At 45.1% G+C, this 13372-nt stretch overlaps 1 protein-coding gene across 2 annotated transcripts in view; it reads left to right on the forward strand.

Annotated features, from left to right (window-relative positions):
* PGS1 (phosphatidylglycerophosphate synthase 1) overlaps positions 1–13372 on the forward strand; it is a 172675-nt gene that overhangs the window by 110933 nt on the left and 48370 nt on the right. For both annotated transcript variants that reach the window (XM_063961311.1, XM_063961310.1), the window contains 4 exons: positions 857–1052; positions 1889–1966; positions 2558–2645; positions 2894–3083. In XM_063961311.1, the coding sequence (XP_063817381.1) occupies positions 857–1052; positions 1889–1966; positions 2558–2645; positions 2894–3083 (552 nt within the window). The remainder of the gene's footprint in view (positions 1–856; positions 1053–1888; positions 1967–2557; positions 2646–2893; positions 3084–13372) is intronic.

The following is a 13372-nucleotide window of genomic DNA, read 5'->3' on the forward strand; positions in this document are numbered from 1 at the left end:
ATGTTGGTTCCTTCTTTCTGTTACATTTCTGTGAAGTTACTAATACAGTACTGGCAAAAAATAAAAAAAACTACGGGACTTCCCATTACCAGATGCATTTTTTTCCTATTATGTGATTTTATTGGGAATCTCCATAGTTCTTTAAACAGAGAGAATTTGAAGAAGAATATCTGCAAGCAAAAACTAATAAAAGAAAATACTAGACAGCCGTAACCTGCCCTCAGTTTAGTACGGTCACTGAGTATCTGGCGTGAACTGTAATATTTCTTACATTCTTTACTTTTAAAATGTCTCATTTTTTGCACATTGTGCAGTGCAAGAGGAAGGGGTCTTTGACCATTTTTATAAATATAGCTGCTTTAGTTTTTCAGTCGTAAAAGCCCCGATAACCTAGCTCAAGCCGCAGGCAGGTGAAGCAAAATCCCAGATAAGCGCCAGCTTTTCGGGGCTACAGTGACAAAAGCACACACGTTACGTTGAACCTGTATGTTTTCGCATGAAAAAGTATTTGGACAGCCTGTAAAAAATTAGTTTTGAAACATCGGGGAAAAATCGCAAGTAGCTGTTTTTAGCCCTGATTGTTTCATCGCACCTAATTGGATACCCCTCAATATTGATTGGCTATCTATATTTCTGCACACATGTGCAGTCTAACAGAGGCTGTTGGAAGAGAACTGACAACATCTGTGTTTCTTCATGCTGCAGGACAGACTCTGAGATGAGTAATAGCCTTTTCCAAGTCTGCGGATGGCAACCAATGAAAACAAAATGAAACCATTACTTAAAATCTTTTTTTAAATACTTCTAGTAAGTTCATTTTGCATACTAAGCATTATAAATATTTTCATTTCTCTAGGACCCCTGTGTTTCTTTTGGCTCCACTTGTGGCTCCTACAGTCCCGCCAGCCCCTGCCCAGTGTCCTCCTTTTGGTTATGTATGCAGGGGCACGCACAGATTCCAATGGGTGGGGAACCTGGTTCCAGAGTTTGGAATATCAAGTACAAAAGTGAAGATTCTTTCCACTCCCTCCGAGTTCTACCAAGTCATGAAAGTAAGCGGTCAGTGAAAGTGTGGTTATAAATAATTAGGGTCATTTATATGCATTAATTGAGGCTTTTCCCCCCCAGGTGTTCTTTAAGAACCCTGCAATAAAGAAACAATTGTAGCAATAATATAGGTCAAACAAATGCTGGTAACTCTCGCAGTTCTAGTAGACTTGTCAGCGAGCAACTCGTTTGGCAGCACAGCCCTGGAATCTCAGGCTCACTAATGCACACTATCATTTGTTATGAAGACCACCCATTTGGGGTGTAGTAGGGTATTCCGGCAGCTGGGCTCCCGGCGGCCAGCATACAGCAGTTGGCATACCGACAGCTGGGCAAACGCAAATGTGCCCCTTGCGGGCTTGCTGCGCTCGCCACACTATCTATTCTCCCTCCAGGGGGGTAGTGGACCCCCAAGAGGGAGAAAAGGTGTCTGTATGCCGGCTGTCGGGATTCCGGCGCCGGAATACTGTGTGCCGGGATCCCGACAGCCGGCAAACTGAAGACCACCCATTTGGGGTGTAGTAGTTATGCCGGCGGCCGGGCTCCCGGCGGCCAGCATTTGTTATGTTTAAGCAACTCCCAACGCAAGCTTTTTTAGCATAATGAAGGAGTTGCTGTAAGGAAATTGCCCATGACTATTAAAATAAATGTAATCTGTAAAGCTATGAAAACTGAAGGGATGAGACAATTTTGGTGACGGAGCAATTTTGACGACTGCTATTATGGATGGAAACTTTTGCTTAATAGAACAGCAAATCATATATAATTATCAGACTTGAGTAACAGTAACAATCTCTTGTTCCCCCCCTTTTTTGTTTTTGTCTTTTCTTATACATTCTAGACACAGGTGAAAATTGCCAAGAAGCGAATCATCCTGGCATCACTGTACCTTGGCACAGGCCCCCTGGAACAAGAGCTGGTGAGTGTCTTTTAGGATGTCACTAATTTTTGTGTTGTGGATCGTTTAAAATGGCAATATTCTGTTTTGTATTTGATTTGATGGTAAAGCTGGATACACACTTGTTCGATCCCGCTGATTGGCTAAACGCTCCTGATAAGCCGGGCTCTGTGTGTATCCAGCTGTAACCCCCTGAGACATCTTGTGAGGTAGGGGCAACAGCAGGGGGTTTGCGGCTCCTCTCTGGGGATCAGGAGGTTCCATGTGCAGCACATAAGATGCAACCTCCTGGTCCCAACCATTAAAGGGGCATTAGAAGTTGTCTATCAACTAACGCACCTGCATTGGCGCTGCATACACACCTATCAACACCCATTCACGCGATATCGGGAGAACAGGCCAACAATTGTATAGATGTGTACCCAGCTTTACTCTGAACTGAGCACTCATTGCTGTTATCCTCGTCTTCTTTTATATGTATGGAAGAGTCGCTTTGTACAGTGTGAAGATCTGCTTTTAGCTCATATCAGATAAAATGGGTTTCCCATTACAGTGTTGGCTTGGTTAGGTGTTGCTCTATTCCAATAATCTACTTTTCATTCCTCTCTTCAGGTGGATTGCATAGAGGAGACGCTGCACAGCTCAGGCTCGTCTGACCTACAAGTTTCTATCCTGCTGGACTTCACCAGAGGATCCCGGGGTCAGTGATGGCCCCTGGAACAGGTTATGACACCTCCCCTCTGATGTGATAACAGGCAATCAGATGGTAATCACTGGGATACTCTCTAATCACAGAAGAGGATGGTGGCACATGGCCTGTGAAAAGTGTGCATGTCATTTTTGTTCTGAAAATCTGAGCACCCTATTTAAATCATCTTGTTGACTTTAGAGTGTTTTGTTTTATACCCCTGAATAACATTTACACAATTTATTTCCCTTCTGCCACAGGTACAAAGAATTCCCGCACTATGTTGCTGCCTTTGCTGCGCAGATACCCAGAACGTGTGCGCGTATCTCTCTTCCACACGCCAAACCTGCGGGGACTCCTGCGTATGCTTGCACCCGAGAGATTCAATGAAACCATTGGCCTGCAGCACATGAAGGTCTATCTGTTTGATGACAATGTCATACTTAGTGGGTAAGGATGCCATGCTATTACATGAGGCTGTGTCTATTGGTTTTTTTTATATTTCCTTTCTGCATTAAAAATAAATACTTGTGATTTTCCTACAATTATATTAACATTGTTATAGCACCAGCACTTTGCAGTTGGACACAAACTGTATATTAACAGGTTAGAGCGCCATCCTTGCAAAACTACAATCTGTTGGAAAATATGCATTTGACGCCCAGTTTGAGGTCTTGCTAAATGGCAATGAGAGAAAAGTGCTCAATAGGACTGCACGATTCAGTCACACCGCATTGCTGGAAAGAGAATACATAGAAGTTTTGAGTGATCTGTCAGCGGAGGTGGTAGTCGTGCAGAATAATTTTAGGGTCATGAAGAAAGTGGATTCAGGAATTGATCTTACTTTCCCTGAAGATGTGAGCATTCAGTGACCTCTCAAATGTGTGACATTTCATAGGTTGGGTGCAGCCCAAGAAGCAGTCTGTGTCCAGCATTAGGAACTGGATAGGAAATGGCAATATTAATGACAGCTAAAAAAGTATGTTCTGAAGTCATGTCTGATGTGATTGGTTTGTACTCTCGTTTCACATCATGGAACATTAATATACGTTTGTGCACCAATCATTTTTTATTTCTCTGACGTCCTAGTGGATGCTGGGGACTCCGTAAGGACCATGGGGAATAGCGGCTCCGCAGGAGACTGGGCACAGCTAAGAAAGATTTAGGACTACCTGGTGTGCACTGGCTCCTCCCACTATGACCCTCCTCTAGACTTCAGTTAGAATCCTGTGCCCGGCTGAGCTGGATGCACACTAGGGGCTCTCCTGAGCTCCTAGAGAGAAAGTATATTTTAGGTTTGTTATTTTACAGTGAGATCTGCTGGCAACAGACTCACTGCAGCGAGGGACTAAGGGGAGAAGAAGCGAACCTACCTAACTGGTGGTAGCTTGGGCTTCTTAGGCTACTGGACACCATTAGCTCCAGAGGGATCGACTGCATGGAACCGGCCATTGGTGTTCGGTCCCGGAGCCGCGCCGCCGGCCCCCTTACAGAGCCAGAAGCAAGAAGAATCCGGAAAATCGGCGGCAGAAGACATCAGTCTTCACCAACGTAGCGCACAGCACTGCAGCTGTGCGCCATTGCTCCTCATACACACTTCACACTCCGGTCACTGAGGGTGCAGGGCGCAGGGGGGGGGCGCCCTGAGAAGCAATAAATACACCTTGGCTGGCAAATATATCACAATATATAGCCCCAGAGGCTATATATGTGATAAATACCCCTGCCAGAATCCATAAAAAAGCGGGAGAAAAGTCAGCCGAAAAAGGGGCGGAGCTGTCTCCCTCAGCACACTGGCGCCATTTCTCCCTCACAGCTCCGCTGGAAGGAAGCTCCCTGGCTCTCCCCTGCAGTCTACACTACAGAAAAGGGTAAAAAAGAGAGGGGGGGCACTAAATTTAGGCGCAATATACATATAGCAGCTATAAGGGGATATAATTTAGTTAATCCCTGATTTATATAGCGCTCTGGTGTGTGCTGGCATACTCTCTCTCTGTCTCCCCAAAGGGCTTTGTGGGGTCCTGTCTTCTGTCAGAGCATTCCCTGTGTGTGTGCGGTGTGTCGGTACGGCTGTGTCGACATGTTTGATGAGGAGACTTATGTGGAGGAGGAGCAGGTGCCTATAAATGTGTTGTCACCCCCTGCGGGGCAGACACCGGAGTGGATGGACTTGTGGAAGGAATTACGCGAAAGTGTCTACTCCTTACATAAAAAATTTGACGACATGCCAAATGCGGGGCAGCCGGCTTCTCAGCCCGTGCCTGCCCAGACGTCTCAAAAGTCATCAGGGGCTCTAAAACGCCCGCTACCACAGATGGCAGACACAGATGTCGACACGGATACTGATACCAGTGTCGTCGACGACGAAGAGACTAATGTAATGTCCAATAGGGCCACTCGTTATATGATTGAGGCAATGAAAAAGGTTTTACACATTTCTGAGGTGACCCCAGGTACCACAAAAAAGGGTATTATGTTTGGGGAGAAAAAACTACCAGTAGTTTTTCCCCCTTCTGAAGAATTGAATGAAGTGTGTGAACTAGCGTGGGCTTCCCCCGATAAAAAATTTGTAATTTCAAAAAAATTACTAATGGCGTACCCTTTCCCGCCAGAGGATAGGTCACGTTGGGAAACACCCCCTAGGGTGGATAAAGCACTTACGCGCTTATCAAAAAAGGTGGCACTGCCGTCCCAGGATACGGCCGCCCTAAAGGAACCTGCTGACAGAAAGCAGGAGGCTCTCCAAAAAGCTATATATACACACACTGGTATTATACTGAGACCAGCTATTGCCTCAGCATGGATGTGTAGTGCTGCAGCTGCATGGTCAGACTCCCTGTCAGAAAACATTGACACCCTAGACAGGGACACTATATTGCTAAACGTAGAGCATATTAAAGACGCTGTCTTTTACATAAGAGATGCACAGAGGGATATTTGCCGGCTGGCATCAAAAATAAGTGCACTGTCCATTTGTGCCAGGAGAGGGTTATGGACCCGGCAGTGGACAGGTGATGCAGATTCCAAAAGGCACATGGAAGTTTTGCCTTATAAGGGTGAGGAGTTGTTCGGGGATGGTCTTTCAGACTTAGTGTCCACAGCAACAGCTGGGAAGTCAGCGTTTTTGCCACATGTCCCCTCACAACCAAAGAGAGCGCCGTATTATCAGGTGCAGTCCTTTCGCCCCCAAAAGAGCAGACTGGGTAGAGGCGCGTCCTTTCTGCCCAGAGGCAGAGGTAGGGGAAAAAAAAGCTGCAGCATACAGCCACTTCCCAGGAACAAAAGTCCTCCCCCGCTTCTTCTGCTAAGTCCGCCGCATGATGCTGGGGCTCAGCAGGCGTAGCCAGGTACGGTGGGGGGCCGTCTCAAAAACTTCAGCAATCAGTGGGCTCGCTCACAGGTAGATCCCTGGATCCTTCAAGTGGTATCTCAGGGGTACAGGCTGGAATTCGAGACATTCCCCCCCCCCCCCCCCCGCCGTTTCCTCAAATCTGCCTTGCCAACGACTCCTTCAGAAAGGGAGGCTGTGTTAGAGGCAATTCACAAGCTGTATTCCCAGCAGGTGATAGTCAAGGTGCCCCTACTTCAACAAGGACGGGGTTACTATTCCACAATGTTTGTGGTACCGAAACCGGACGGTTCGGTGAGACCCATTTTAAATTTGAAATCCTTGAACACATATTTAAGAAAATTCAAGTTCAAGATGGAATCGCTCAGGGCGGTTATTGCAAGCCTGGAAGAGGGAGATTACATGGTATCTCTGGACATCAAGGATGCTTACCTGCATGTCCCCATTTACCATCCTCACCAGGAGTACCTCAGATTTGTGGTACAGGATTGTCATTACCTATTCCAGACGTTGCCGTTCGGACTGTCCACGGCACCGAGGGTATTTACCAAGGTAATGGCCGAAATGATGATACTCCTTCGGAAAAAGGGAGTTTTAATTGTCCCATACTTGGACGATCTCCTGATAAGGGCACGGTCCAGAGAGCAGTTGTTGGTCGGCGTAGCATTATCTCAGGAGATGCTACACCAGCACGGTTGGATTCCAAAGTCTCAGCTGGTTCCGGCGACACGTCTACTGTTCCTGGGGATGATTCTGGACACAGTCTAGAAAAAAGTGTTTCTCCCAGAGGAGAAAGCCAAGGAGCTGTCGTCTCTAGTGAGAGGCCTCCTGAAACAAAAACAGGTGTCGGTGCATCATTGCACGCGAGTACTGGGAAAGATGGTAGCTTCCTACGAAGCGATTCCATTCGGCAGGTTCCATGCCAGAACCTTTCAGTGGGACCTGTTGGACCAATGGTCCGGATCGCATCTTCAAATGCATCGGTTGATAACCCTGTCTCCAAGGACCAGGGTGTCTCTGCTGTGGTGGCTGCAGAGTGCTCATCTCAGAGAGGGCCGCAGATTCGGCATACAGGACTGGGTCCTGGTGACAACGGATGCCAGCCTTCGGGGCTGGGGGGAAGTCACACGGGGAAGAAACTTCCAAGGACTTTGGTCAAGTCAGGAGACTTCCCTACACATACATGTTCTGGAACTGAGGGCCATTTACAATGCCCTAAGTCAAGCAAAGCCCCTGCTTCAAAACCAGCCGGTTCTGATCCAGTCAGACAACATCACGGCTGTCGCCCATGTAAATCGACAGGGCGGCACAAGAAGCAGGACGGCGATGGCAGAAGCCACAAGGATTCTCCGATGGGCGGAAAATCACGTGTTAGCACTGTCAGCAGTGTTCATTCCGGGAGTGGACAACTGGGAAGCAGACTTCCTCAGCAGGTACGACCTCCACCCGGGAGAGTGGGGACTTCATCCAGAAGTCTTCCAACTGATTGTAAACCGTTGGGAAAAGCCACAGGTGGACATGATGGCGTCCCGCTTAAACAAAAAGCTAGAAAAATATTGCGCCAGGTCAAGAGACCCTCAGGCGATAGCTGTGGACGCTCTAGTGACACCGTGGGTGTACCGGTCGGTTTATGTGTTCCCTCCTCTTCCTCTCATACCCAAGGTACTGAGGATAATAAGGAGAAGAGGAGTAAGAACTATACTCATTGTTCCGGATTGGCCAAGACGAGCTTGGTACCCGGAACTTCAAGAAATGATCTCAGAGGACCCATGGCCTCTGCCGCTCAGACAGGACCTGCTGCTGCAGGGGCCCTGTCTGTTCCAAGACTTACCGCGGCTGCGTTTGACGGCATGGCGGTTGAACACCGGATCCTAAAAGAAAAGGGTATTCCGGAGGAAGTCATTCCTACGCTTATTAAAGCTAGAAAAGATGTAACCGTACAACATTATCACCGCATATGGCGAAAATATGTTGCGTGGTGTGAGGCCAGGAAGGCCCCAACGGAGGAATTCCAGCTAGGTCGATTTCTGCACTTCCTACAGTCAGGGGTGACTATGGGCCTAAAACTGGGTTCCATTAAGGTCCAGATTTCGGCTCTGTCGATTTTCTTCCAAAAAGAACTGGCTTCACTGCCTGAAGTTCAGACATTTGTCAAGGGAGTGCTGCATATTCAGCCTCCAGTGGCACCGTGGGACCTCAACGTGGTGTTGGGTTTCCTAAAGTCACATTGGTTTGAGACACTCAAAACCGTGGATTTAAAATATCTCACGTGGAAAGTGGTCATGCTTTTGGCCTTGGCTTCGGCAAGGCGTGTGTCAGAATTGGCGGCTTTGTCATGTAAAAGCCCCTATTTGATTTTCCATATGGATAGGGCAGAATTGAGGACTCGTCCCCAGTTTCTTCCTAAGGTGGTATCAGCTTTTCACTTGAACCAACCTATCGTGGTGCCTGCGGCTACTAGGGACTTGGAGGATTCCAAGTTACTGGACGTAGTCAGGGCCTTGAAAATTTATGTTTCCAGGACGGCTGGAGTCGGGAAGACTGACTCGCTATTTATCCTGTATGCACCAAACAAGATGGGTGCTCCTGCTTCAAAGCAGACTATTGCTCGCTGGATTTGTAGCACAATTCAGCTTGCGCATTCTGTGGCTGGCCTGCCGCAGCCTAAATCTGTAAAAGCCCATTCCACGAGGAAAGTGGGTTCTTCTTGGGCGGCTGCCCGAGGGGTCTCGGCTTTACAACTTTGCCGAGCTGCTACTTGGTCAGGGGCAAACACGTTTGCAAAATTCTACAAATTTGATACCCTGGCTGAGGAGGATCTTGAGTTCTCTCATTCGGTGCTGCAGAGTCATCCGCACTCTCCCGCCCGTTTGGGAGCTTTGGTATAATCCCCATGGTCCTTACGGAGTCCCCAGCATCCACTAGGACGTCAGAGAAAATAAGATTTTACTCACCGGTAAATCTATTTCTCGTAGTCCGTAGTGGATGCTGGGCGCCCGTCCCAAGTGCGGACTGTCTGCAATACTTGTATATAGTTATTGTTAACTACAAGGGTTATTGTTGAGTCATCTTTTGAGAGGCTCTGTTGTGTTCATACTGTTAACTGGGTATATTATCACGAGTTATACGGTGTGGCTGGTATGAGTCTTACCCGGGATTCAAAATCCTTCCTTATTGTGTCAGCTCTTCTGGGCACAGTATCCTTACTGAAGTCTGGAGGAGGGTCATAGTGGGAGGAGCCAGTGCACACCAGGTAGTCCTAAATCTTTCTTAGCTGTGCCCAGTCTCCTGCGGAGCCGCTATTCCCCATGGTCCTTACAGAGTCCCCAGCATCCACTACGGACTACGAGAAATAGATTTACCGGTGAGTAAAATCTTATTTTTTATTTATACTTATATCCCTTAACTTTCATTGGCTCACACAAAATCCATGTCTCCAGTACGTACTTCTACATTTCTCTTTATTGGCATACATACTTTATTTCCATAAAGATTATAATAAAGTTTCTTTGTTGTCTCATCTTTCAGTACCAGTTAGGGAGTATGGACCTGATTCAGAGATCGGAGCGGAACTGATGTCACTGTTGCAATCCCATGCACAGCGTATTTGCGAAAATATGCTATAGCCGCAGCCATGGTTGTCTGTACATAAATGTGCATTGGCGGTGTCTCTTTTCCGCTGCTTGTGTACAAAGGGCCTAATTCAGATGTGATCGCAGCAGCGAATTTCTTAGCTAATGGGCAAAACCATGTGCACTGCAGGAGGGACAGGTATAACGTGGAGAGAGAGAGATATTTGGGTGGGTTATTTTGTTTCTGTGCAGGGTAAATACTGGATGCTTTATTTTTACACTGCAATTTAGAGTTTATGTGTGAGAAAAACTACCAAGGTAGGATGGCGCTGACAATTGTTGTGGATCCTCAAGCTGCTGAATAAAAGGGCTAGTTAGACCCTTATTAGAAACAGAAAAAGATAAAAACAATTCAGCGCTAATAACTGGTTAGATATATAAAATAAGAAATTTATTTAGAACATAAACCATCAATTTCATTCACATTAGCATATAATTACTGTTGCAACAGATAAAAATTGATAAAAAATACCAAGATTAAAAATAGGGCAAAATCAACACTGCTGAATTTTTTGAAAATTTCTTGAAATGCTGGGTATATTGCAAGAAGCCTTATCCTAGGGAAATTTTGTACGGTGTTACCAGTTCACTGTATTGAGTCCTCCAATAGGTTAGCACTCCTTGGAAATGGAGATCCTCTCACTGGTTTGCTTGTCCCGTGCTGGTACTGGTAGAGGGAATGAACCGTAGCAAGGTCCTGATGTTGTTACCTTCCCAGAAATTGCCCCAAAGGGGTCACCGTTCCCAGTAGATGGATTACAGGCAGATCTCGCAGTTTGAAAGTCCCAGTCTTATCACCCTGGATTTCCAAGGAGTGCTAACCTATTGGAGGACTCAATACAGTGAACTGGTAACACCGTACAAAATTTCCAGAGGATAAGGCTTCTTGCAATATACCCAGCATTTCAAGAAATTTTCACAAAATTCAGCAGTGTTGATTTTTGCCCTATTTTTAATCTTGGTATTTTTTATCAATTTTTATCTGTTGCAACAGTAATTATATGCTAATGTGCACGAAATTGATGGTTTATGTTCTAAATAAATTTCTTATTTTATATATCTAACCAGTTATTAGCGCTGAATTGTTTTTATCTTTTTCAATTTAGAGTTCAGTTTGAACACACCACACCCAAATCTAACTCTCTCTGCACATGTTATATCTGCCCCCCTGTAATGCACATGTTTATTCCCATTTGCTAACAAATGTGCTGCTGCAATCAGATCTGAATTAGGTCCAAAGACACACCATCGGACTTCTGAGCAACCCAGAATGTCCATCGCAACCAAGTCGTCGAATCCTTTAAAATTGCTTAAGACATGCCGCCGAAATGGTCACAGCACGCCTCCTCCGTTAGCTCCCACAAATGCTCACTACCTGTTGCTCACTTTGTTAATAAATTCTCAGTGTGCCTGCTTCACTGATCGATTGACGTATGTGCAGTTCGACTCTGATACATGTGCAGTACAGCAAAAAAGTCTCTTATCTGCGGAAACATCAGCATTGGGTCCACCTCTGAATCGGCCTCCGTGTCAACGGAGTCTAATTGACTCCTACTTAACATTTTCACATATGAAGCAGGAAGGTATTCTATGCTGTTCAGTGTTAATTTTACTTTCCTGTCAAATTGAAACTTAAGTATAGAGCATCTTCACCCAAATTATATATTTTAATATATGTCTGTTTCAGCCTACCTGTAACGTAAATTTGAGAATTGTCAGCTTTTGTGTGACCTGTTCATACTGCTATAGTTACTTAATAAGATTAGATCCCCGCACTTGCCAGCAAAGTGGAAACGTTCTTGATAATGATGCAGCCCAATCTAGCGCTGCCAAAACTCCTGCCGATCATGCTAGTTCACCTTGTTGTGTTCTTCCAAACTAGTCAGTTTGTCAAAGTGTAACCAGGCAATAGTTTTACCTAATGAAACTCCCATCAGATCTTCTGTATCTGTGTCTCTTCATCAGTGCAGGTGTGGTCTGACACAGGAAAAGCATTCTGTCCAGGTTAGTCCTCCATCTCTATTGCAAAATTGTCGGGCTCTGTAGCTAATCTTTGACTGTTTTGAGAAAGTGCTCAGCATTGATCCTCTCAGGAAACTCTTTATTATTAATGGAAGAATGAACAATGGAAAGAGTGGACCACTCTCCTTATCGTAGACCCTTCTTGTTTCATGGTACTATAATTCCTTCTAAGTTGTAAAGCGTTAATTAATGACGGTCACTATTTTGTTACTTTCAGCAAAACAATTCACTGACTACGGGTGGTACACTTGTGGTAAGGCAGGCTCAGGGAAGACAGACTTCCTGCGGAGCAGAATGGTTAAATATAATCATACATTACAGTAATTGTGGAATACATATCACGCACACATATTCTGCAGTGCTTTACAGAATATTTGGCCATTCACATCTGTTCCTGCCCCAGTGGAGCTTACAATATATATTCCCTACCACATGTACACGCACACACTAGTGTTAATTTTTTTTGGGGGGAGCCAATTAACCGTCCAGTATATTTTTGGATTGTGGGAGGGAACCGGAGCACCCGGAGGAAACCCACACAAAAGAGAATATACAAACTCCTCACAATTAGGGCCATGGTGAAATCAAACCCATGACCTCAGTGCTGTGAGGCAGTAATGCTAACCATTACATTGGCTTTGTACTTACAGTTCACCTAGACACAACAGTGGCAGCCGCTATGTGAGAATGCTGTCCACGGTGTCACTTTGAGTGATATGTTGCTGTTAGGCTGAAGGGGTTTCGGATGATAGGGTGACAGTGCATCAGGTCAACAGGTACAAAAGGTCGACATTTAAAAGTGCTTAAGATTGACAGGTTCAAAAGGTCAACATGACAATGATCGACACATGTTGGCGTTTTTTATTTAAACTGTGGCTTGAGTTACTATCCATGTGGCTTATGATTAGGATCAGTAGCCTGTGGTGAGCGCAGCAGTGGCAGAACGAGCCACCTTCCCTGAAGCGTTATGAGTGAAACGCGCCCACGTGGGTACATTTTCCACTAATTAGGGTCACACATGGTTAAACATACAAAATGACACCCAAAATAGAAAGGATTTGTGTGTCGACCTTTTGACGCTTTCAACCTTTGGTACAGTCTACCTTTTGATCTTGTTGAGCTAATACAGGTTGAGTATCCCATATCCAAATATTCCGAAATACGGAATATTCCGAAATACGGACTTTTTTGAGTGAGAGTGAGATAGTGAAACCTTTGTTTTTTGATGGCTCAATGTACACAAACTTTGTTTAATACACAAAGTTATTAATAATATTGTATTAAATAACCTTCAGGCTGTGTATATAAGGTGTATATGAAACATAAATGAATTGTGTGAATGTACACAAACTTTGTTTAATACACAAAGTTATTAATAATATTGTATTAAATAACCTTCAGGCTGTGTATATAAGGTGTATATGAAACATAAATGAATTGTGTGAATGTAGACACACTTTGTTTAATGCACAAAGTTATAAAAAATATTGGCTAAAATTACCTTCATGCTGTGTGTATGAGGTGTATATGTAACATAAATGCATTCTGTGCTTAGATTTAGGTCCCATCACCATGATATCTCATTATGGTATGCAATTATTCCAAAATACGGAAAAATCCCATATCCAAAATACCTCTGGTCCCAAGCATTTTGGATAAGGGATACTCAACCTGTACGTGGCAACCATATGGTGTTGATCTGTTTATTGTCAATCTTTTAATCCACACCCAGACTG

Source organism: Pseudophryne corroboree, chromosome 3 (assembly GCF_028390025.1).
Source record: "Pseudophryne corroboree isolate aPseCor3 chromosome 3, aPseCor3.hap2, whole genome shotgun sequence".
Taxonomy (NCBI): Eukaryota; Metazoa; Chordata; class Amphibia; order Anura; family Myobatrachidae; genus Pseudophryne; species Pseudophryne corroboree.